Source organism: Hipposideros armiger, unplaced genomic scaffold (assembly GCF_001890085.2).
Source record: "Hipposideros armiger isolate ML-2016 unplaced genomic scaffold, ASM189008v1 scaffold_457, whole genome shotgun sequence".
Classification (NCBI taxonomy): domain Eukaryota; kingdom Metazoa; phylum Chordata; class Mammalia; order Chiroptera; family Hipposideridae; genus Hipposideros; species Hipposideros armiger.
In genome coordinates, this window is record NW_017731807.1 from 19,819 (window position 1) to 46,521 (window position 26,703).

At 40.1% G+C, this 26,703-nt stretch overlaps 1 protein-coding gene across 1 annotated transcript in view; it reads left to right on the forward strand.

Annotated features, from left to right (window-relative positions):
- Nucleotides 1–251: 251 nt before the first annotated feature.
- Nucleotides 252–26,703, forward strand: part of LOC109395108 (syntaxin-8-like) — a 212,896-nt gene continuing 186,444 nt past the window's right edge. Inside the window, exons 1-3 of the mRNA XM_019665905.1 lie at nucleotides 252–324; nucleotides 876–1,046; nucleotides 12,879–12,971. Coding sequence (XP_019521450.1) covers nucleotides 252–324; nucleotides 876–1,046; nucleotides 12,879–12,971 — 337 coding nt within the window. The remainder of the gene's footprint in view (nucleotides 325–875; nucleotides 1,047–12,878; nucleotides 12,972–26,703) is intronic.

Genomic DNA, 26,703 nt, shown 5'->3' on the forward strand with positions numbered 1-26,703 from the left:
GAGCTGTGGCTGCATGTAGCAAATGCTTAATACATGTTAACTATTATTGTCACTGCTTCTACTGTTATGCCACCATTGTCATTGTCATCATTTTTTGTGAATCCTATGAATCATACTCTAAAGCGAGTGTTCACATCTAGGTTGAAGTGGTCAGACATGGTTTCATGAACAAGATGGTCCTTGTGGCTTGGACAGAATGTGGGCAGGTGGGGACGAGAGAGGAGATCTTGAGATAAGAAAATCCTACAGACATGGGGACTGAGGCCAAAAACGTGTGTTTTTCAGACAGCAAGAAGACCAATATGTCTGGTGCAAAAGGGGCATGTGGGTTACCAGAGGGAGTAAGAATTAAGAAAAATCATTCAGAATTTGTTTATTTTGTTATGAATGCTATATTATATCCATAAAATTGGATTTAAAACCCTGCATGTGTTTTTATCTGTAAGCCACCAAATACACTTTAGTAGGAAATTATATGGTCATTTTTTAAATGCTATAATCTATACTCACAACATTGCATCTTCTTGAGATATACTATTTGTGCCTTTGTTGTCACATAGCCTATGAGACAAACTTGGTCCTGATAAAAAGACCACTTGCGTTTGGCCTTGTGTCTTTGAAATTTAAGACCCTCATTTATGATTACTGACTCACATGTATCTTGGAAGATTAGGAAGAGTATTACGTGCTGCCGCAGTCTCCCTAAGAGGCTATAATTCTCCGGGGGACCAGGCTTGTGCCTTGTTATCCTCATATCTCTTCCCGCACTGAACACAGTTGCTGGCATAAACTAAGGATGCAATAAATTGTGGTTGGATTGAATTTTCAAAGCATGCGAGGCTGGCTTCTTCTGCACTTGTGGGAGTAATTTGCAGCAGAGCTCTATTTTGTGTTATGTAACACATTTAATCTTGTTCTTAGGTCCAGCCTGATGACGGGAGGGGCTAAGCGAGGCGTCCCCAACCCTTGGCTTTTTGAGGAGCCAGAAGAGACCAGAGGCTTGGGTTTTAATGAAATCCGACAACAGCAGCAGAAAATCATCCAAGGTACCGAAAACAGTCGAGGAGTGTGGGCTCAGAAACCTGGTCAGATTTTTACTATAGCCTTGAATGTTCTTTGTAGCCACTGAAGGTTAGAGTGAGAACTATTGATCTTTTAAAGCCCTTGGCAGGTTTGTGCCTCAGGATACCTGAGGAATAGACAAATGACGTCACCCATCAAGGTAACTCCCGGAAGCAGTGCTTGTCTCCTGGGAGAGCACGTGGGGCAGTTCTGAATCTGATAAGCGCAGGTGAACCTGAGGCGTGTGCCCCTTCCTTTTCTCCACAGTTGGGAATTAGCCTCCAAACACAAGACTCCATCTTTTTCTTCTATAAAATACCTTCAAATTCATCTTTCCCAGTGGCTTTTAAACCTGCTTATTATTTTTTTACTTCTATTTTTTAAATTTAAGAAATAGTGCATGATTGTTATACAAAGTTCAAACAATACAGGGACATATAAAAGGAAAAGCTCTCAAACTGTAAACAATATATATATATATATATATATATATATATATATTTCCTCAGGTGCTCTCTCTCTCTATATATATATAGATGATAGATAGATAAATAGATAGATATAGATATGTATTCAGTATAAACACACATAGAATTTGCATAAGTGGGATCATGACATATAATTCCACAGCTTTTAAAATTTTTAACTTATATGTGTCATAGACACCCTTTCATGCCAGTATTAAGATATGTTATTCTTTCTAATTCTACTTTTTAAAAACAGCTTTATTAAGGTATAGTTGACATTATCATAAATAGCACATATTTAAAGTATATGATTCAGTCAACTTTAACACATGTATATACCTGTGAAACCATCACTATAATAAAAATAGTGAGCATAATCATTATTCCCAAAAGTTTTCTTCACGTCTCTGTAATTCTTACTATTGTCCCTCTCCCAGTCCCCAGACAGCTGCTGATCTGCTTTCTGTCACTATAAATTATTTTCTGTTTTCTATAACTTTGTATAAATGGAATCATACAGTATGTACTCCTTTTAGGATGAGGACATCTGGCTTCTTTAAGCATAATTATTTTAAGATTTGTCCTCGTTGTTGCAGGGATCAGAATTTCTTTCTCTTATATTGCAGAATAGTATTCCATGGTGTGAATTAACCACATTCTGTGTATCCATTCACCTGTTGATGAGTATTTCACTATTACAAATAAAATTGCTATGGACATTCATATGCATGTCTTTGTATAGATATACATTTTCATTTTTCTTAAATAAGTACCTACCAGTGGAATGACTGAGTCATAGTAGGTATACATGTTTAACCTTTAAAGAAATTACCACACAGTTTCAAAAGCAGTTGTACTATTTTACATTGCCAACAGAATTTATGTCTTCTGATTGTTTCAGATCTTCACAAAAACATGGTCTAGTCTATCTTTTTAAAGTTTAGACATTCTAATCGGTGTGTGATGCATTTCATTCTGGTTTTAATATGTATCTTCCTAGTGACTAATGAATCTTTGCATGTGCTTCTCTGCCATCCGTATGTCTTCTTTGGTGAAATGTTTGTTCAAATGTTTACCTATTTTTATTTGGGTTGTTTCTCTTTTATTATTGAGTTGTAAGAATTGTTTATATACCCTTTTATATGTCATTTGTCAGATATAGTTTTACAAATGTTTTCTTTCCATCTATGGCTTATATTTTTCATTCTCTTAACAGTATCTTTTAAAGAGGAGCAGTTTTTAATTTTGATGAAGTCGCATTAGAAATCTTTGACTATCCAAAGCCACAAATATTTGCTGCTTTGTTTTTTACCTAGAAATTTTACAGTTTTTAGTTTCACATTCGATCTATGATATGCTTTGACTTAATTTTTTATATAATGAAGTATAAGTAGAATTTTTTTGCATTTGGATATCTATTTGTTCTACCACCACATAAAAAAAGACTATCTTTTTCTACTGAATTATTCTACCTTTTGTCAAAAATCAGTTGACCGTATACATGTGGGTATATTTCTGGACTACGCATTCTCTTCCATGGGTCTGTTTGCTTATCTTTACATCAGTGTCACACTGTCTCAATTATTGTATCTTTTTTTATTTTTATTGGGTAACTGTGTTTTTTCCAGGACCTATCAGCTCCAAGTCAAGTCATTGTCCCTCAGTCTAGTTGTGGAGGGCACAGCCCACCATCCCATGAGGGAATTGAACCGGCAACCTTGTTGTTAAGAGCACACATTCTAATTAACTGAGCCACCTGGCTGCCCACAATTATTGTATCTTTGTAAGTCTTTAAGTCAGGTAGTATATAAGTTCTCCAACCTTGTTCTTTTTCAAAATTTTATTAGATACTCTAGGTCTTTTACATTCCCATATGAATTTTAGAATCTGCTTTCATTTCCTACAAAAAAGCCTCTTGGAATTTTGATTGGGATTACATTGAATTTTTAGATTAATTGACATCTTAACAAGAATTGGGTCTATCCCTCTATTTAGTTCTTTAATTTTTCTTAGCAGTGCTTTGCAGTTTTCACTGTGTGTGTACTATACATCTTTTAATCTGATTTATCTCTTAAATGTTTCATAGTTTTATCCTCTTATTAAAGGCATTTAAAAATTTCTGTTTCTCATGTTGCTAATATATAAAAATAAAATTGATTTTTATATATTGATCTTGGGTCATGCAACCTTGGTAAAGTCACTGATTTGTTCTAGTTTGTAGAATCTTTAGGGTTTTCTATACAAATGATCATGTCATCTGTGAATAAAGATAGTTTAACTTTTTTTAAGACTATTTTTTAAAGAGAAGTTTTAGGTACACAGCAAAATTTAGAGGAAGGTATTGAGTTCCCATATACCCCCCCCCCACATACACACACATGCATAGCCTCCCCCCATTATCAACAGCCCCCATTAGAGTGGCACATTTGTTACAATTAGTGAAACTACATGGACAAATTATAATCATCCAAAGTCCATAGTTTATCTTGAGTTCACTCTTTTTTTTTTTTTTTTTTTTTTTCTGAGCCATCCTGCTACCTATTGGCAGCTCAGCGGCTGCTCAGCTCGGGCTGGACTCGAACCGCTGTTGCTCAGAGCTCAAAACTCTTGAGCGAGCTCTTAACCAACTGAGCCACTCGGCCGGCCCTTGGGTTCACTCTTGATGTTGTACATTTATGGGTTTTGATAAATATATAATGATATGTATCCATCATTAGAGTATCATACAGAGTACTTCCACTGCCCTAAAACCCTCTGTGCCGTATCTGTTTATCCCTTCTTCTGCCTTCAACCCTTGGCAACCTCTGATCTTTTTATTATCTTCATAGTTTTGCATTTTCCAGAATGTTATATAGTTGTAATTATATAGTATGTAGTCTTTTCAGACTGGCTTCTTTCACTTAGTCATATGCATTTAGGGTTCCTCCATGCCTTTTCATGGTCTGATAGTTCATTTCTTTTTTGGCACTGAATAATATTCGATTCCATTGTCTGGATGTACCAAATTTACCATTTCATCTACTAAAGGACACGTTGGTTGCTTACAGGTTTTGGCAGTTATGAATACAGCTGCTATAAACATCAGCATGAAGGTTTTTGTGTGTACATAAGTTTCCAACTCTTTAGTTAAATACCAAGGAATGTAATTGCTGGATCATATAGTAAGAGTAGGCTTAGTTTTATAAGAAGTTGCTAAACTGTCTTCCAAAGTAGCTACACCATTTTGCATTCTAACCAGCAACAAATGAGAGTTCCTTGCTCCATATCCTCGCCAGAGTTTAGTGTTTTCAGTTTCTAGATGTTGGCCATTCTACAATAATACATGTGTAGTAGTATCTCATTGCTGTTTTAATTTTCATTTTTGTGATGACATATGGTGTGGAGTATCTTTTCATATCCTTATTTGCCATCTGTATACCTTCTTTGGTGAGGTGTCTGTTAAGGTCTTTGGCACATTAAGAGTTCTTTGTGTACGTATTTTGGATAACAGTTCTTTATCAGATATGTCTTTTGCAAATATTTTCTCCCAGTCTATGGCAGCCCAGCTCCAGGTTGAGCTGTTGTTCAGCATCTTAGCCGTAGAGGGCAGTGTTATTGGCCCACATATGTGGGATCCGAACCGGGGTCCTCTGGTGTCCCAAGCCAGCTCTTAACCAGTGCGCCACTCGGCCAGCCCCTCTAGCTATTTACTTTTAATTTATATGTGTCTTTACATTTAAAGTAGTGTTCTTGTAGACAACATATAGTTGGCTCTTGTTTTTCCATCCAATCTGACAGTCTCTTCTTTTAATTGGTATAGTTTTACTTCTTTATTTCAATCTGGATGCCTTGTATTTCTTTTTCTTGCTTTATTACACTTGCTGCAACTCCTAGTACAGTGTTGAGTTGAATAGAAATGGTAAGAGTAGACATCCTTGCCTTGTTTCTAACCTTAGGGAAGAAGCATTAGTTTAGAAGCCAGATTTTGGGAATTTGTATTTGTTCAGTACTGGATATTTTATATCTCTAGAAATATCCTTGAAATGTTTTTTCTGGGATTCAGTTAAGTTATTTGGGCCTTGCTTTGTAAGGCGGACAAGAGCAAAGTTTATTTTAGAGCAGGGGGTCAGCAAGTCATGACCTGTGGGCCACATCTGGCCTGCCAACTGTTTTTGAATGGTTTGCAAGCTAAAAATGGTTTTTCCATTTCAATCAGTTCCAAAATAGTCAAAAGAAGAATATTTTCTGACTGTAAAAGTTATATGAAATTCAAAGTTTAGTGTCCATAAATAAAGTTTTATGGGAACACAGCCAGCCATGCTCATTCATTTTATGTATTATCTATGGATGCTTTCCTGCTGCAATGGCAGAGTTAAGTAGTTGCTCTAGAGACCATATGAACCACAAAGCTTAAAATATTTACTATCTGGCCCTTTATAAAAATATTTGCTGACTCGAGTCTAGAGATAATTTCCACCACTACTGAGCTAAAACCATTCTGAGTACTCTGGTGCCCTATGAATTCTAAGGTGACCTGGTCAGTGTGCACATGAACTGTATCCAGCCCTGTCTGAGCTCAGAGGATCATTATCTCTGACCCTTTCAGGTGGTTCTTTCCCCAGGCTTGGTTAGTTTCCTCTCTGAAATGCCCTGATCAACACTCAGCTGAAGCTTCAAGATGGATCCTGTGTAAACCTCCAGCGTTTTCTCTCTGCAGCTCTCGCCTCTCTGGTTCTGTGCCCTACGTACCTAGTCACCTGGACCTATTTGGATTCTTCTCAACTCATGGAGGCTGCCCAGCTCCATCCCCACACCATGGCCTGAGAACTGTCTCAAGGCCATAATCTGGGGCAGTCACAGAACTCATCTATGTCATGTGTTTCCCATCTCTCAGGGATCACTGTCCTTCAATTCATGACACCCGTGTCTTGAAACTGTTGTTTTGTGTATTTGGCCTGTGGTTTTGTGTTTTCTTTTCCAGTTGTTTCAGGCCAGAAGTAAATCTGGTCTCTGTCAGTCAGTCCAGCTTGGCCAGAAGTAGAAGTCTAATTCTATTTTGAACTCTTTTTTTCACAGTGAAATTATCCAGTAAATGAGACACTGGGCCTCCCTTGTCTCTTCATTTCTACGTATTTCACCCATTGTCATGTTAGAAGCAAAGTGAAAAAATTAAGAGCAGTGCAACATAGCATGACCATTCATTTGCAGTGCTTTTATTCTTCAGGTGGTTCCTGTCTTGCCAGATAATACTAATGAATTTTTTGGCATCATTGCTTTTTGCCAGGAAAAGCTGTTTTCAGTTAGGAAAAGCATCCCTGTCAATGAGAAGGTGCTACATTTAGTAATTTCTGTAGGTTGGGTGTGAGAGGATGCCACTGGCAAGGTTTTGTCATTGAGTCTCCAAAACAGAGAGCATCCTTATTGAGATGCCCACCCTTTGAGAGCCTCCTGAGGCTTGTTGGAGGGGTGGGGAGGTGAAGGAATTGAGGGAAGTGGCAGCACATATTGTAGGTCTGTTTGCTTTTCTACTTTTACCTTTGTGTTTTGAAATGCTATATCCCCCTTTGCTTTCCTAGCAAGCTGATTTTCAAAGATAAACACAATGTGGAAGTACCGTAATCTTTACATAAAACCCTTCCCAGCCTTTTCTCTGCCTCAGGAACCTTGGTGATGTGTTGAGGTTGATATAGCTTTGCTTCACTGCCAAGTCCTGTACTAGATAAAAATAAAGAACCATGTGAAGGGTCATTTTTAACTTTCTTTTGCCCATGGTAATCTCTTGGCCTTTCTGTACTTTAGTTGACCCTTAGAAACATTTTGAAAATCATCCTAAAATAACAGTTTATTGGTAGAACTTAGTCTCAGGGCAATGAATGCCTTCCTTTCCTAACCTAGAAGCTAGGCCTCATGACAACCAGTTAGTCAGTTTTGGCTTCTGTATTACTTAAGCTGTAATTTGAGGCACAAATGGACATGAGGCAGAAGATGGATGAGGTGATGACAATAACTAGATCACCTCAAAAATTCCTGAGATAGAACAAAGGAATGCAGCTTTTTGATTAGTATATAGACCTTTGTCTCTCAGTCGATGGCAGACCTTGGAGAACTTACAAGGTATTGTTCTTACAAGGTATCAGGAGGTCTCTCTTAATGGGGTATCTTTTTTTTCTTTTTACTGGAGAACAGTGTGTTTTTCCAGAACCCATTGGCTCCAAGTCAAGTAGTTGTTCCAATCTAGTTGTGGAGGGTGCATCTCAGTGGCCCATGTGGGGATTGAACCGGCAACCTTCGTGTTATGAGCACTGTGCTCTATCCAACTGAGCTAACTGGCTTCCCCCTAATGGGGTTTCTTAATTAGCTCCATCTATTCTTACCATTAGTCTACAGGTATTCTTTCTAGATTCTATCAAAAAGGTGCACGTTATTCTGGATTTCTGTGTTCTTAGGCCTCTCAATATTTTTATGTGAAATAGTGGTGGGGAAGGTGGCTAGTCAGACTCCATTGTACACAGGCAAATCTTAGTAGCTAACCTTTGAACCCTTGCAATCACAACTTCACAAGCAACTTTCTTTAAAAATACTGTTTCTTGTATCTGTCACCTAGACTAGGATTGCTGTTCTAAAATCTCAAAACAAAAACAAAAATAAAAACATCTCTTTTTAGATCTTGCTCTAAGAGTCTTTCTAACGTAGCGATTAATTTTACCCTGATCGTTTAGCTTGACCGAATCTTTTTCTCATTCATTCCTTACTTCTCCTTACTCAGGGGGAGATCCATCTGTATGTTACATGTGTTTCCATTGCTTCTCTGTAGGCGACAGACAACACAGCATCAACTCCTTTCTACCACCTAAACTCGGCTCTCTGATATTGACCGGAAACCCTTTCATATGGCTAGCAGAGATTTTAGTTCTTTTTTCTACAAACCTACTAGAGGGCCCTCTGGTTAGTCCTTGCTTTAAAACATCATTTACTAAGTACTTGCTCTGTGCCACCAGTTGGGCTCAGAGCTGGGACAAAGACAGGAAAGGAAGAGGCAGCTCCAGCCCTTGGGGTGGGGGTGGGGGTGGGGGGGCTTGTCATGTGCTCTGTCAGGGGCCTGAGGACGGTCCCTGTTTTATTGACTTGTTAAAATGTTGATAACTTTTTGCTGTGGAAAATTTCAAATGTATAAAAGTAGAGAAAGATAATGATTTCACTGTACCCATCAATTGCTTAAGCAGGTATTAACTCATAATCCACGTTGTTTCATCTATATGTCTGCCTACCTACCCATCCCCTGGATATTTTTGAAGCAATTCTCAGACATTATTTAATTGGTGACTATTCCAGAATATATTTGTAAAGTATATTTTCTAAAAGATTAGGGCTTTAAAAAAAAATACATATGTGTGTGTGTGTGTGTGTGTGTGTGTGTGTGTGTGTATATATAAAACTACAATACTCTCATCACCCTTAACAAGTTAACAATAATTCCTTAGTATAATAAAATATTAGTCAGTATTCAGATTTCTTTGATTGTCCTATGATTTTTCTTTTTTTAGGTTGTTCAATTCAGGATCTGTATGTAGTCTGCACATTGTAACTAATTGATATGTCCCTTAAGTTTCTTTAATAGATAGGTACCTTTACCAGCGTGCTCACGCGCTCTCTCTCTCTCTCTCTCTCTCTCTCTCTCTCTCTCTCTCTCTCTCTCTCTTTCTGCAAGAGGTATTGCAAAAATTTCTTGGTTGATGAAACAAAGGCATTTTGCTCAGCAGTTTCCCACCATTTAGATCTTGCTATTTATATCCCCATATATTAAAATACTCCTCTGGCCCACATTTTCTGTAAATTGGTAGTTAGATTTAGAGGCTTGATCAGAATGAAGTTTGTTATTTTTGGCAAGAATGCAGCATGATGACTGTCTCTTTAGTTTTAATCTACAGCCACCAGATAGTCCTCCCACAATTACATGCTATTCATTTAGAAGATGGGGTTTCTGACTATCTAAAGATAGGAAGTCTCCAAACACCTAATTATTCCAAAGCTATTTTCAAAAACATGATTCTATTAGTTTTCTATTGCTCTCATAATAAATTAGTACAAACTAAGTGACTTAAAATGTAAATTGATTACCTCACAGTTCTATAGGCCAGAAGTTCAGTGTGGGTCTCACTGGGCTAAGATCAAGATGTCGGCAGGGCTGGGTTCCTTCCTGGGGGCTCCAAGGGAGAATTCATCCCCTTGCCTTTTCCAGCTTCTGGGGGATCATGGTCCCTGGGATTGTGGCCCCCTTCTTGAATCTTCAAAGCCAGCAAGTTGCATCTCTCTGACCGTTCTTCATGTCTTCCTATGACTGCAGCTGGGAAAGGTTCTCTGTTTTAAGGGCTCGTATTGATTACATTGGGTTCACCTGGATAAGTCAGAATACTCTCCCATCTCAAATTCCTTAATGTTAATCACAACTGTGAAGTTCCCTTTGCCATGTAAAGTCATATATTCACAGGCCCTCGGGATTAGGATATGGACATCTTTAGGGGGCCATTACTCTACGTAGCACAGTGGTCATCCATTTTAAAAAATGAATGCCATTATAAAATTGAGGAATGATTAATAGAGTGTGGTATATTACAAATAACATATTGTGGTATAATGACTTGGGATATGTGATATGATAGGGCAGATTATAGTAAAGAGTTATTATGACATCATAGGAATTTTATGTGGTTCTGCATGACTGTGTATGGCTCTTGATTGTTTATATTTTTGCAAGTAGCAGCATTTCATTTTGTTCATTGTCTCTACAGTGACCATACCACCTCCCCTTAGAAATGCTACTTTAGTACTTGGAGAAGCTCAGGTCATCAATATGATTATTATATACATAGTATCTCAGTTACCTGGACTTTCTATGTTTTGGATTAGGGAATGAACATTTACTGTAGCACTTAAACATAGTGAGGAGGAACTAAGTTCTTATAGAAATGATTTGAGTGAAGTAGAATTTTTAGCCCTCTTTCTGTTTCGCATTAGAGAGATAACCTTTTGGTAGGTAAGTCAATCGGTGAGTCAAGGTTGAGAGAAAAGAGTGCAAGTGTAGGTATTTTTCATTCATAATCTATGTCTCTACTAGATAAAGCAACTTTATAACTTTAATGATTCTTTTCCTAATGACAGCTATGGAGGAATCTCCTTTGTTCCTTTTAAATTGGTTTACCTTTTAATTCACGTTGACACTTGACCCTCAGTTCTATATATAGATTATTTTTGGTTTGCATTTGGAATTCTATAATATTGGTCATCCTATAGCAGCACTAGGTTGATGATAGATTTATCTTGGAGGCCATCCAAGAGGTTGTTACTAAAGACCAAAAGGACCTCATTATAAAGTGATTTTGCTATAAAATGGTCCCTTAGAACGATCCCTGGAGACAGCAGGTCATTTGTATAGTTTAAAAAGTACGTAGTGTCAAAAAATGTCACTAAGGGGTCCTTACCTCACACCATTAGTTTAAATAAATTCCAGATGAATTAACGAGTTAAGTGTAATGATTTAATTCCATAAAAAGACTAGGAAAAAAATATAGGTAAATGTTAACGTGATCTTGGATAAGAAGACCTTTGTGATTTCTGCTTTTGTAGGTATGCTTTTATGTGAAGCAGTGATTTAAAAATCCCCATCAGCAAATGAAGCTGCAATTGGCATGCTATCCTTATCAAGCATGTTGCTTGGGTAGAAAGAGCCCTTAGAGTCAGCCTCAGAATTTTCTTTCAAATATACCTGAAAGCAAAGGAAAAAGTCCTTACAAAGGGATCACTGAGACTGCCTAGTTAAAAAAACAAACCAATATCAAATTTTAAAGAAAGGATCTTGAATAACTGGAGTTCTTTTCAAATTTTCAAAATCTAGAAAAGTAATACATTTTCATTTTTAAAAAATGCTATTTTACTATGTATTGTTTTGTGTCCTGATTTTTTGCTTAATAACATATCATGGACTTCTTTCAACATCAAAATATACATGGGCAGTATCACTTTTAATGGCTATATCATATTTTACTGTGTGGGTATACTATATGTTTTTAAACAAATCACTGTGTTTGGGCATTTAGATAGTTTCCAGTTTTTCACTATTATAAATGTATCAGTGTGGGTCCAATCAGGAGAGAGACAGTTGAGCAAGGAAAGTTTAATATACAAAATTATTAACTATGACAGGAAATTAGAGTAATGAGAGATTTGCTGGCAAGAAGAGAACAGAAAGAAATAGCAGGTAAGGCGCAACCACTGGCCCTCAGGCTGAGATAGAGAGCCTGAGAAAGTGCTCCATGTCCCCTGGGCTGAGATGCAGACCTTGAGGAGGGCACAGCTAGGTGTCACTGGGTTTCAGGGAAGTCACTGTAGTGCCCAACCAAGCTGGTGGAACTTGCTAGAATCTGCCCTCTGGGGTGCCGGAGAATACTGTTCATAGGAAAGTGTCTAACTGAAGGCACTGTGTTATAAAACTGCCCAAGGAGGGGGTGTGTGGAGAGAAGTTGCTGGCCTCAGGGTGCAGCTGCCACTGTCCTCTGAGGAGCTGGACACTGAAGAAGCTATAAGCCCTGCAGGAGCCTGTCACGAGAGTAGGCTGGAGGCAGGACGCAGAAGCCGTTCCTCCTGTAGTGTCTCTGCATTCCCCTCTACTGACAAAGCTGGCAAAGGAAAGATTATTGAGAGGATCCATCCAGATCCATTTCCCAGAGCAGTCAAAAAGGGCGAATTTGGAGCTAAAAGTCAATAAATCTATAACCAGCACAGGAAGCAGTGTTTCAAGGAACATCCTTGTATTATACATCATTGCTTACTATCTGAACGTTTTCTTACATACATTCCTAGACATCAAATTGATAGATTAAAAAGGTAGACACAGTTTTCTCTCTAGAAAGGTATGGTATATTACCTACCCTCCTGTGACATAATACTTAGGAGCTTCTAGTTCTTCACACTTTAGTTAACCCTGGGTATTAGCATTCTTTTTCATTTTTATTTCCTGTCTATATCCTGTATCCATTTTAAAAATTGGAAGATTAAGTCTTATTGATTTGTACATGCTCTTTATGTATTAAGTATTGGCAAGTTTAAATGTTTATGTAGTCAAATCTTAAATTACTTCATTTTTAAAATTTAAAAATTTAATTCACCTGGAAATCATTTTACTTTAAGGTATGAGGTAGGTATTTAGTTTTTTCTTTATTTTGTTCCAATAATGTTAACTGTTTTCTCTTTTTCCGACTGATTTAAAATGTTACTTTTATCCTATGTTGAATTGTATTACAGCCTTGGGTATATGTCTGGACCTTTAATTGTTTTCCGTTTGTTTTTAGTTACTCGTTGTACTTTTTCTTTCAGAACAGGACGCAGGCCTTGATGCCCTTTCCTCTATCATAAGTCGCCAAAAACAAATGGGGCAAGAAATTGGGAATGAGCTGGATGAACAAAACGGTAAGAACATGCCTGAGATTGACGAAATTTGCTATCAGTATAAATATTGAAGGCTTGAATATTTGTTAAATGATTTTAATATGACAAACCATGTACGTGGTTGAATATCCATGGATTATTATATTTAATTCAATTGAGGATGGTTTGGCAGATTTTGATTGTATTGGGTTGTCAGAAAAGTTATGATGTATTTTTTCTGTTTTTCCTTGCAAAACTGCGTCATGACTTTTCCGACAACCCAATAATTACTAAATACTATGCAAAGAAATTTGATGACAAATTTATAGTTCTCTGTAGCTGCTTTTAAATAAATGCTTTGTTTTATGATCCATTTATTCCAAGAGCTTTCCTTTACGTGTAATGCAGTGAAATTGCTTAGTGCATTGTATGCTGCCGTGGGGCACACCAAACCTGTGGGGACTCCATATCACCTCCATGCCTGGGGGACCTGGCTCCTCTTCCATAATAAGTGCCAGGCTGCTGGGCAAAAAAGTGCTCGAAGTTCTTTATTTAGGACTTGATGTGACGCCTCTAGCTGGAGATAGATTAATTTGCAAACCACAAGCATGATAGCTTGGGAGAGACAGCTTTAACTTAACAGCCTACCCAAAAGGCTCCTGTGCTCGAGGTGTGAGGTCTGGGGACAGGTGCCTGAATGAGAGTTGTGGCAGCAGGAACGGAGAAGAGAGGATGGAGGAAGGGGACTGATGGCTCTTTAACTGTGATGGGACACAGTCAGGGGAGTTGGGAGGGTCACTGGATTGGGAGTGGAGATCGTAAGTCCAGTTTGGATGTGTCCAACTAGAGATGCCCGTGAGATCTGAGTCGAAGTGTTGAGGAGACAGTGGGAGATATGGTACCAGAGCTCAGTGAGAGGCCGGGACCAATGAGAAGAGATGTGAGAAGCTTCAGCATAGAGGTGATGTGTGAAAGTTTAGTTTCAGTGAAGCCCCTACTATGTGCTAAGCACTTTCATCCGTCTCATTTCATTTAGTCAGAACACAGCGTCATGGAGGTAGTGTTACCTCTTTTTGATAGAGATGAAGCTCCGAGTGGCTGAGGGACCTTCTAATGTGACAGTACTTAGGTGTGACAGAACTGAAATTCCAACTCAGGTCTTCTGATTCTAATGTGACTACCTTTTCTCTTATGTTAGCTTCTTCTCTGAGGAAGACAAAGTAGGGAGACAAAAGTAAAAAGTAAGGGATTGTAAGGTTTTAGCTTTTGGAGAGAGGGCCATGGAGGCTCGTGATAGAATGGAAGCCCCAGGAATAGGCAGGTGCTCGCTCTGCAGGGAGGGCTGCCCCTGTCAAAAATGTACAAGCAGTACTTTTCTTGATCTCTACGAAGAATGAGTTCTTTTGTTCCCACAGTACTATTCCATTTATCTATCATAAATAAATAAGTAAATCCCATCTTCTGTCATCAATTATAAATAAAGATTCCTAAAGCAAATGGAAAAACTCTCTCTCTTTACAATTCTAATAGTGGTTTTTAGTACAATAACTTAAGCACAGAGAGGAGGACAGTTTAGTCCTTCTCATGATGGTGGTAATGTGAATATGCTGATTTATGTATTTACATATACTTCAGTTATTGGCCTGTTTCTTCCTTGAAAGAAAGACAGTATTGGTAAGAAAAGTTAGCTCTGTAGGAAATCTGCCTATCACATGTACAGCGGTTCTTTATTCCAAGGAAATGTAGCCTATTCAATGAGCCAGACTAGAGAGGACACTAGCCACCATAGGGGAGAAGTGCGCCCGTCCTATGATGTGCTTAGGTAGGCCACTGTGGAGTAATCTATGGGTCAGTGGTCCACACTTTAGTGAGGTCACGTGCTGACTTCCCACATGAAATCACCATATGTTTTTTCCACGTAAGCAATCACGCTAGCATATCCTTATCTTGTCTTTCCTCTAGTTCCGTGGTTATCATACTTTGCTGCATATTAAAAATACCTGGGGAGCTTTTAAACCGCCAAAGCCCAGGCCAAACCTGAGTTAGCTTCCTGTTGCTATTCTAACAAAATATCCGACTCAGTGGCTTAAAACAACACACACTTATTCCCTTGTAGTTCTGAAGATCAGAAGTCTGAAATCAGTGTCACTGGACTGAAATCAAGGTGTCCCTCCAGAGGCTCTAAGGGAGAATTCATTTCTTGGCCTTTTCTAGCTTCTAGAGCTGCATTTCTTGAATCCCTTGGTTCGTGGCTCCTTCCTCCATCTTTGAAGTCAGCACCAGTTGTCACGCTGCCTTCTTCTGTGTCAAATATCTCTCTGCCTCCCTTTTGTAAGGACACTTTTGATTACATTTAGGCCCCAACCGCATACTTGGGGATAATCTCTCCATTTCATATCCCTAAGTAATCTATGATTTAAAAAAGTTTTCAATTACAGTTGACATACACCGTTCTATTAGTTTCAGGTGTATAACAGTGATTAGATATTTATATAACTTCCAAAGTGATCAAATCACCCTGGTAAGTCTAGTACCCATCTGACACCATACACAGTTATTACAGTGTTATTGACTGTATTCCCTATGCTGCACTTTACATCCTTGTGACTGTTTATATAGCTGGCAGTTTGTACATTTTAATCCCTTCCCCTTTTTTATCCTTAATTTATTAACACACCTGCGAAGTCCCTTTTGCCATATAAGGTAACATTCACAGTTTCCAGGATCAGGATATGGGTATATCTTATTCAGTCTACCACATTACTTTCCTAAACTTTAAACATGAAAATTCAGCTGAAAGGCTCTAGCAGAGCTTTACAATGGTAATTCACTGATACGTGTGTGAAATCTTTGTTCATTTTGTGTCCTTTAAGGAGCAAAGTGGTTATGTTCTAGTTCTTTCAAAGGACACTGCTCTCCTCAATGCCAGTAATTTTTTTGTTGTTTTTACAACATATGGGTTTATATTTAATACAGTATTTCTCACCATGGGGCTATTACTCAGTTAATATAAAGGCTTTTTAAAAAAACTTTAAATCTCTTCTCCATTTCAATGTCAATATAAAGTATTTTTTTTACATTAAATCTTTTCTCCTTTTCAATGTTAGATACATTGAATACATTTATCTAATCTTTTTTCCCTCCAAAGAAATAAAACTTTTAAGTTTTGACCGACTGTATTGATATCTAAGTACAGTATCACATTGGGAGACACCAAAACCAAAATCTAATAAAAATATGGAGAAAAGACTCCTCACTGACACAGGAGGCAGTGATTACAGCTGAACCGTGCTGACTTCTTGGGATTCTGGGCAAGAGTTTCCTTCTTCCAGTGTCATTTGCAATGAGAACTCTGAGACCATGAAATATTACTTATGCAAATTTCAGCCATCTTACTCCTTTGATCCTCTTTCTAACTAGCAAATACAAATTATAGACTGCATTTTTCAGTGTGTTATTTGCTGTGAAAAAAACATTTAACATATATCAATTTATTCCCACTTATAGGGAAACAACTAAGAATATAAAATTACTCTATTTACTGTTTTAACCTAAATAGCCCAAATGTTTTCAGGGCAAGGTTTGATTCAGGAGGCCCTTCAAAGTCATATCTGTCCATTTCTCTTTCGTGCATATACCCCCAAACAAGCACAAGTGCCTGTAATGCTGAGAACCACACCTAACATGAGAGTGATTGCATCTCCAGCTTCTGCTGGTTTATCAGCAGGCAGCACCAAAAGCAGTGGCATGAGGACTAAGAACAGTTGTGTTGAAACTGAGGTCATGATGTGCGGACCTTGAGATGGCTGGATCTTGAGTGCTGAAGGTTTCAAAGAAATGATATGTATATAATTCTGTCTGACTTGAAATAGTTCCCTCCCTGGAGCTCTGAATGCTGAGGCTAAGAGGTTCCCTGTGACAGCGCCTCCCCGGAAGCAGCCATTACAGGAATGGTGAGGAGGGCGGAGTCTCTAAACTACATTTCCCATAATCTCCCCAATGCCAGTGTTGGTGCTGTTGAGACAACTGGTCTTCCTTGTCACCTTGGTTTCTTTCAGAAAACAAGGAAAGGCTTAAAGAAAGGCTTAAAGAGAGAGATCAAAAGGATTAGCTACATTTGGGATATTATTTGAACATCAAAAAGAATGTTGAGAACTGGCACACACTAGTAGAGATTTACGACACAGCTGTTTTATTCACCAGAACCATCTCTGTGGCTCTACTTGGTGCTGACTTTTAAGGTTGGGCCAGTGCCAAAATTAGGTCTCAGAAACATCTATTTTGATGAAGTCGGTCCCGTTCATTTTCTCGTTTTGTGTTCTTTTCAAAAGGTGCCATCCTCTTGAGCATGAACTTGAAGGACTTTTTCAGTAAACCGGTACCACAGCTCTTAGCTCTGGAACAGCATCTGTGTAGTCTGACAGGAGCCCTTTTGTGCCCAGCCATCCTTGGACTGAAGGGCGCTACGCTCTCTGGTTCCATGAGGTGGTCTTGGTTCAGCTCTCTGCTCCTCCCTCCTGCCAACCCGCACCTTCGCCAGCTCCCAGCCCCCACATCCAGCATACATTTAGGCCTCCCTTTACTGGCATTGTCACTTAACTACTAATCCTTTCCCTCATTAGACTTGGTCACTGGCATATGAACAGGATAATTACTGGTGTTTGGTCAGGCCCTTTTTAACTCTATGAGAAGATTGGAAACTGAATTCCTAAATTGATGATAATTCGACCCTTCAGCTTTGTGGTTCTAAGTACAATGTATTTTGTTAGTAAGGTTTTGATACTTGATTCCAAACTGGCCTGGCTGGCCTTTATCTTAGCCTATCGTTTGTCTCCTTTAATGAAAACCAAGAGAATAATTCGGTAGGTTGGTAAATCAAATAGAGATATTTACAGCAAAAGTGGTATCCTTCTCCAGTGTCACAGACTCCTCATTACACACTCGGGTCACAGTAAAAATCCAGATGGGGCTGCAACCCTGTTCTCAACACCTATAGATATAATGGCCTTTTTGATTTTGAAAAGGAATAAAGGCTGATTATAGTCCTAGCAGGGATGTAATTTTTATCCTCAGAGAGTCTCTCAGTTCCTATGAAAGAAAATGGCTGACTCTGCCCTATTTCTGAGGAGCAAATGTGCACATCAGAAAACCGCCAGCATGACTGCAATCTCTCTGGGAGGCCACCACAGAGAAAACCCAGCTTATTTTGGCAACTGATGGAAAAATACCTCATGATTGTCTATGTACACATGTATGCATCCTGGTCTAGAATGAAGATGAGGACTGGGGAGGCGTGCAGGAAGAAGTGAAAAGGAATGGGGTTCGAATGTGTGATTAGAAGAGTCTCTGACTGTGACTAGGATGGCAGATGTGTGTATATAGTATAACTATGTGAATGTTCTTCTGTGCACATGTGGGATTTATATCCGTAATGTGAGCATATGAGAGGCAATATGGAAGTATAATGCTAACTATATTCTCTCAGCATATTCAACAAGGGCACCGGTTCTCAAACTTGACAGCACATTGAAATCACCTGGGGAACTTGAAACGATACCGATGCTTGGGCCTCACCCCTAGAGATTCAAATTTGATTGGTATGAAGTACTGTGGTAGGCAGAAGAATGCGCCCCCCCCCCACACACACAAAGATGTCTGCATAGTGGCATCTGTGAATATGTTAGATTACATGGCCAAGCGGCATCAGGTTGCAGATGGAATTAAGGTTACTAAATCAGCTGACCTTAAATATGAAAATTCTCTGGATTATCTGAGTGGGCCCAATGTAATCACAGAGGTCCTTAAAAGTGAAGAGGGAGGCAGAAGTTAGACGTCAGAGTGATGCAGTGTGAGAAGGACTCAAATCTGTTGTTGCTGGCTTTGAAGATGGAGGAGGTGGCCACAAGCCACGGAATGCAGGTGGCCTCTAGAAGCTGGAAAAGGCAAGGAAATTCATTTCTCCCCTAGCGCCTCTAGAAAGGAAGTCAGCCCTGCCAACACCTGGTTTTAGTCCATTAAGACTCATGTTAGAATTCTGACCTCCAGAACTGTAAGATAATACATTTGTGTTGTTCTAATTTGTGGTAATTTGTTACAGCAAAACTAGAAAACCAACTCATGTTGGATCAGTGGCGGGTATAATTACTTAAGATCCCTGGCTGATAGAATAGCCACCAATTCAAACATTGGTGGTCACTGTGCCAGAGAGTAAGAGAGCTCTAGAGGGTCTTGTTCGTGCAATGATACGCTCTGGCCCAGAAGTGACATGTCAGTTTCATTCACAACTCATTTGTCAGAGGTTATCGGGTGCCCCCACCCAACCAGTAGGAGGTATAATCATACCAATATATCCTGTTGAGAGAGCATGGGGGCCAAAAATATTGGTTGGATGGCACAAATGAATATCACAAGGGCAATATTTACCAGTTAAGGGCCAGACTGCCTCTGATACGTACTAGCTACATGACCTTGAGCAAGTTACTTGGTCTTTCTCCTAACTTTCTTACCTACAACAGGGATTTTAGTGCCTATTTTATCGTGTTGTTATGAAGATGAAACGAGTTGATACGTGTGAAGCTCTTAGGATAGTGCCTCACACATTGTAAGCACCCTAAAAATATTTTTATTATTATTATTATTATTATTATTATTATTATTATTATTAACTCTATTCACAGTACAGACTTTTGGTCAAAATGGTAGACTGAGCTGAAGGGTTAGTACCTCCACTCCCTTTTCCAAACACATGGAAATGTTAAATGAAATACGTATTTTTAAAAATTGATTTCCAATTCTTAGCTGAGTTTGGAAGCCACAAAGGGAATTCTCCGTGCGTCAGAGATGAAGGCACGAACCTGTAGCAGTGAGTGAAATAGAAGCCTCATGTACCTCAGAGAAAAGTGAACCAGACATGTAACTCAGAGCCTAATGTTCTGACACCCATGGAGAGATGGGGATTGAGGCTGTGGTCCCTGTGCATTGTGAGGGGCTGAACGTGGGCTCTCTCTATAAAGCCAGGCACTGGGAAATGGCAGTTTTATGGAAAAACCAATTTCCCCCATCCCCATTCAAGAATGAGATGCTCAGTTAGGCCACCCACCTTGGGCCACAGCCACCCTTATATTTTTAGCATGAATACCTAAGTTTACATTTTTCTAACGAAGTCTAAAGCAAATAAATATCACTGAATAAATCAAGTTTACAATTCTTAAAACTTTCCTTCAAACTCATTTTTCATGTTGTTTTAAACTGAAGCCTCCCTTTTTTTTTACAGTCAGTATTTTATTTAGATTTACCAACATGTTTTACTGATTTCTGTTATGTTGTCCTTTTACTGATTTCTGTTATAATGTTGTATTTATTCTACTACTCAGCAGTTCTAATTGATTTTTTTTTAATTTTGAGAACTCTACTTTTAAACGCCAATAAGCTTTAATGCTCACAATTGCTTTTTTTTTCACAGAAGTATGTTTTTAAGGTTGTAAAATCTTTTTAACCTTCGAATGGTACTAGTTAGAACTTTAAAATTTTCCTTCTGCTCCCTTGCATTATTTCTGTTTCCTCTTGATAAAGTTTTGGTTTGTTCATCTCAGTCTTTCTGTTTCATGCTTTTATGGGCTGAATTATATCCCCTCAAAATTTATATGTTGAAGTCCTAACTTGTAAAACTTCAGAATGTGACTATATTTGGAAATAGTGTCTTTAAAGAGGTAATTAAGTTAACATGAGGTCATTAGGGTGGGTCCTAATCCAATATGATTGATGTCCTTAAAGGAAGAGGAAATTGGGATACAGACATATACAGAGGGAAGACCATGGGAAGACACAGGGAGAAGATGTTTGTCTACAAGACAGGGGCCTCAGAAGGAACCTGAAGCTGACATCTTGACAACTAGCTTCTAGGTTTGTGAGAAATGAATTTCTGTTGTTTAAGCCACCCTGTCTTGGTACATTGCTATGTCAGCCCAGCAAACTGATACACATGCTAAGGCTATGGGTTTTTTCTTACATATGTGCTAATTCCTTATTGACTTCATATTTATGAATTAAGGATCACGTCGATGAGTATAGGCAGCTGAGATAGGCTTTCTTTGTATTTAGGTAGATTTATTTACCCCCAAACCTTCTTTCTCGTATACAGGGACTGGTTATATACTACATGGACAGGGTAGACCAGTTGGCAGATTTCCCTTTAGGGTATGTGGTTAGGTAGAAGGGGACATTAGCAGATTTGGGACCCTTTGCTGTAACCCTTGCTCCAAAATTTCAGAGGTAAAGAGAACCTTAACCTTGGGGTGATATCTTTTATATATTGTATTTCTTTTCTCCTCTGTAGTCTGGCCTAGAGGTTCTTCTTTGACTCCTTCTCTAGCCTGGACACCAACCCCATGGGCACTCACCAGGCAAGCCTTCCTCTCTAGAGAGAACTATTCTGGTGGCTTCCCCTGGGAGCTAGTACTGCAGTCTACAGTCTACACAGGACAGGAATAAGGGCCACCTGGCTCATGTGTTCTGTAGACCACTCTCTACTCACGTGCCCTGATCCCTGCCTCACAGCCACTTCTTTGTAGGCCATTTTTTGGGGCTCCTAATAGCAATTGACTCCAGTCTTGGACCTCTCCAGGGCGCTGTCAGGAAGAAAGAGCCCTTGTCTGTAGCTCTGATCATGTTGTATTTTCAAGTTGCATTTTTTTTTCAGTTTTGGTTTATTTGTTAATACAGTCCCAACTATCTTCATTTTGAAATAAATTCTCAAAATTGACTTATTCACTGACAGCACTCTTTGATGTTTTCAGGGCCGCCGTGGATTTATTCTTTCAAAAATAACTTTCATGGCATTTCATTGTGTTGTGGGGAGTAAGGGGCCGTTGTGTATGTGTACTATCTGGAGCTCAAAGTCTCTCGTGTATATTTTTTACTAGGTCACAGTATCTATTAGAAATTGTTTGCTGAGATAGCTAGTGTTCTGGAAGGCTCAATTAAACAAGTTTTTAATATAGTCTTATTTTCTAGGGCTTCTGTGATATCTCCAGTTATCATCTGATGTGTTCATAGATGAATTTGCCTAAAGATAAGACAATTAGAGATATAGAAGGTGATTATTTTCCATGTACTTATGGTATTAATACTTGGTGAATGTAAAATCAGTTCTTTATCAGAACATTCATTATTTATCTCTAGGAAGGGGCCAGTTTATAATAAAGGAGCTACTGGGAGAGAGAGAGAGAGAAAAAGAGACTGAGCTAGCAAAGCAATTGTGTTGTTCCAACAATTGCCTGACACCAGCTGGGTGTCCAGTAATGTAGTTCAATTTTGCCACTACTTACCTGGAGTTAATGTCAGATTCCACAGGTTTAAGGGCTCAGTTCCAAAAGACTGCCTTCCCTTCAGATGCCAGCTGCAAGTCCCTGCTATCCCCGAGCACTTCTGCCCCACTGGCTACAAATACAGGGTCACCATGATCCCCCTTCAGGATTTAGTAATTTGCTAGAGTGACTCACAGAAGTCACGAAAATGCTATACTTATGATTTATAGCAGTTTTGTTATAAAGGATCCAACTCAGGAAAGCCAAATGGAAGAGGTACATAGGACAAGGTCTTGGGGTGGGGGTGCCCACAGAGCTTCCATGCCCTCTCCAGGCATGTCACCCTCCCAGCACATCAGTGTGTTCATCAACCTGGAAATTCCCCAAACCTCGTTGTTCAGGAGTGTTTTTGAGGCTTCATTACATAGACACGATTGATTAAACCTTTGGGCACAGGAGGAACCCAGGTCCTTTGAATTTGCTGACTTGTGAAAACGATATTCAGACACAGGCACTGTATTTATCATCAGGCTATGCTGATAGCTTTAACTCTGATGATGAACTGAGTCAGGCCCCCTTTGGATCGCAAGGACTTAGTTTGCCCTTCTGGCCTAGTACCTCGTTTACCCCTTCCTTCTAGGCCCCTATCTGGGTCTTCGCCCTTGCCAGTCTGAGAGGCCATCCAATGAGAGAGAGGCAAGAATTTTCCAAAGGAAAGGCTGTGGAAATAGTCGTCAAGGAAAAGGGCATTTATCGGCAGACCCCAGGACAGCTGGCTGGGTGACTCATCGGGCCTCCTTTCCCCTGGGCTTCACCACAGTTCCTATTTGACTTCCAAGAGGGAGGCTAGCAGGCCAACTGTAGCAGCTGAACTGGAGAAGGGACGCTAAAAAAGCCAGCCAAAATGAGAGACCAAAGAGAATCTCAAAGGAAAAGCCAAAGCGATCACAGCTGCAAGAGGCAGATCATACTGGAAGCTCGACCTCCTGCTACTTCGGCCCAATGATGATATTGTCCCTCCTCCTTGGTGCCTTTGCAGGGAGGGGAAACCTGGAGCTCTTCTTGGAGGCTATGTTGGGGTCCCCAAGTCCACCCCCAGGTTTGGTGATTTGTCAGAAGGATTCATAGAACTTAGCATATACTTGTCATATAAACTTTGCATATAAATTTTATTTCTAACCTCCAAATCAATACTTGCGGTGCTTTTGCAGTTATTCACAGAAATGTGTAGAGGTGAAAAATTTGAGTGATCCATTGTGCACATTCCCAGCCAGGGTCAAACAAGGCTAGGTTCTGCCTTTTTATTTTTGCTCTCATACAAGCACGACCAAAGGATGGAGACCTCTGCTCCGGGGCCGGCTGGCTGGGGTTTGAATCCCAACTCTGGCTCCTATGAGTGGGGTGGCCTCAGGCAAGTCACTTAACACGTCTGAACTTTATATTCTCTTTGGAAAATAAAGAAAATAGAATCTACCAAATTGAGTTGTTTTAGGATTTAAGATATAGTCTGTGTGGGATATACATAATGTATGCACACATCTATACACATGTATTTCCTTTAGCAACAGTGGTTCAGTATTTGCTAATTTAGTGTTCATGGTGACTTTATAGAACATAACTACTGCGAGTAATGAGAATCGACCCTGGTTATACTCATGGCTATGCTTTACTACGGTGAAAGAATGCAAAGCAAAGTCAGCAAAGAGAAAAGGTGCATGGGGCGAAGTCCGGGGAAAGCCAGGCGCGAGCTTCCAGTGGAGTCCCGCTGGAGGTGCTTAATCCCCCCAACGAGTTGTGACAACACGCTGCCAACCAGGGAAGCTCATTAGAGACCCAGGGCACAGGGTTTCTTGAGGGTATTGGTCAGGAAGACACCCTTTGCCCGGCATATCCCCAAACTCCAGAAGGAAGGCAGGTGTTCAGCATAAACCATATTGTTTATACAGTTCAGGAAGTTTTTCATACTCTTATCGGTTCATGGTGGGAACCCTCGCCAAATCCGAGTTCCCAGCCACCAGCCAAGGACCAAGTTTGTAAGCTGGCCTTTCTGAGAACAGCAGTGAGTCCTGCTGTGTTCGTTCTTTCTGCTCAGAGGCCTGCACCAACCATGGTTTCTTTTATTTTTTATTTTATTTTAACGATTTTATTGGGGAATTGGGGAAGGGGAACAGCCAAGTTGTTGTCCTTCAGTCTTAGTTGTGGAGGGCGCAGCTAGCTCAGCTCCAAGTCCAGTCACCATTCGGTCACCGATTGGCAGCTCGAGGCCACTCAGCTCAAGGTGCCGTGTTCAATCTTAGTTGCGGGTGAGCATAGCCCACCATCCCATGTGGGAGTGGAACCGGCAACCTTGTTGTTAGGAGCAAGTGCTATCACCAGCTGAGCCATCCTGCCACCTATTGGCAGCTCAGTGGCAGCTCAGCGCGGGTGCAGCTTACTGGCCCATGTGGGAATCGAACCGGTGACGCTGTTGCTCAGAGCTCTCGCTCTTAACCAACTGAGCCACTTGGCCAGCCCCAACCATGGTTTCTTTATCGTGTTATTACATTCCCTGTGAGTGGAGGCTCTGAAAGGATGAGAATGTTTGATCTCTGAGAAAAGTAGGAGTGTGCTCTTTGGAAGGAAAGGGAAAAAGGGAAAAGCCACTGAAGACAAATTTTAGCTCCTCCCAAGTTTCATCTAGAATATTTTCAGGCCAGCTCCATTACGGAAAACCTTTCACTGAGCTTGGCTGCGTCCTAGGAGTCTCAGAGAATGTGCTTTTAAAAGTGGAAGTTTAGCATATGGGGTGGTGAAAAGGATTGAAGAACTTTGGTAATAAAAACCAAAGCAGCAGGAAGGAAGCGGTCTGATTAGAACCAAGTGCTTCGGCCGGGAAAGACAGCGTAGGAAAGGAACTGAAGTTGCTGAGCAGTAGTTTCGATTGATTTAGAATCCTTAAAGGAGCTGGAGCAGGAAGGTAACGCGGTCTTGACAGTTTATTTTGGGCAAGGACGCGATGTTCTCTTTCCATGTGGACAGTCCTGCCAAGGAGAGAGAAGTCTTCGCGAAAAACATTTTGAATGCAGTGATAAAGACCTTTTATTTTATTTGTATTATTAATACACTTGTTTTAGCTGTTTTAAACCAATCTACTTTAGGAACTGGATTGACATCAAAGGTAAAAGTGTTCTGTTCCGTCAGTTTGGTTAGTTTGAAATCCATAAACACAGCTTTAAAAAACTTTTATTGTGTACTAAAGAATTAACAATTAGTCAGAGTATGTTTATAATGAGCCTTTGAGTTTATTTCAGGGGTAAGTGTTGTATACCCACGACTAACTGAGCTTAAGGAGACCCCAGGGTGTTTCTGTACCCCTTGGGGTCGTTTGGGTAGAATCATTTGAGGCTGTCGATACAGAAGTGAGCCTCACTTCCGTTCCTGGATTCCCTCCCAAGTCATGCAGGAGTCGTGCTCCTGCTTTTAGAGTAGTGCTCAACTGAGCTTGGCCGTTCTGTAGGGGTGGGAGAGGGTGTCCTACATTTCAGGCGACCAGGAGCGTATGGAAGTCGCGGTGTGGGACCCCTCCATGCCTCCGTGCTGTTTTCCTTTTCTTCTCCAGGAAGCCCTGCTCTTCCCACAGTTAACCGAGTGCCCTTCACATTCCTCGGGGAGAAGGGCAGCGTCTTCCTCGCTGGCTTTGTCCAGTTGTGGTGGTGGTGTCCGCGAGGGGAGGAGTGGATGGGTGCTCACTCCGTTCCCTAACCCTGGAGGTAGGGGAACCTCTGTGTCTTCACAGCATTGTAAAGTCTGGACAGTAGCCACTGTGTTTCATCCCGTAGAGCCTGCGACATAGCCTTAGTGATCAAACATGAGACTCAGGCAAATTCCTTACCTCTTCTCAGTTATCCCATTTTTAAGTTGGAAAATAATGACACTCATCTCACAGGGTTTTTGTGCGGATTAAATGAAATAAAACAGGAAGGGGACACTGCCTTGCATATAATAAGCACTCAGCAGCCATGCGTTGTGGGTGTCACCACGATGCCTTGTGCTTCGAAGGTGCTTAGTGAAGGTTTTTGAATTGAGGTTCCACTGGTTCTCATGGACCACTGGCCGGGCTGGCCCTGCTAAGCCTGTCGGGCCAAGGGAGATGGGAGGAGGGCATACTGGTCACAGGTCTATGTGACTTTGTTGTTGGAAATGAGTGCGGGGATTTAATATCATTATATTTTTTAGGATGAAACTGGCTAGGAATCTGTAATACCCTTTTTGTGTCTTTATTGTTTTTGTAGAATTTGAAAAGCTGGCATATGCCTCTCCAGTGCTTATTTCCACGCTTTGTGTTGAAATGTCTAAGTATTAGTCCCTCTCAGCAGCCAAAATGTCTTTTCATCTTGGAAGTAGTACTTCGTTTATTTCCCAAGGTGATTCATGAATTTAATCCACTCGGGAAATATGTGCCCTCCACATATTTTCCAAGACTGTCCTAT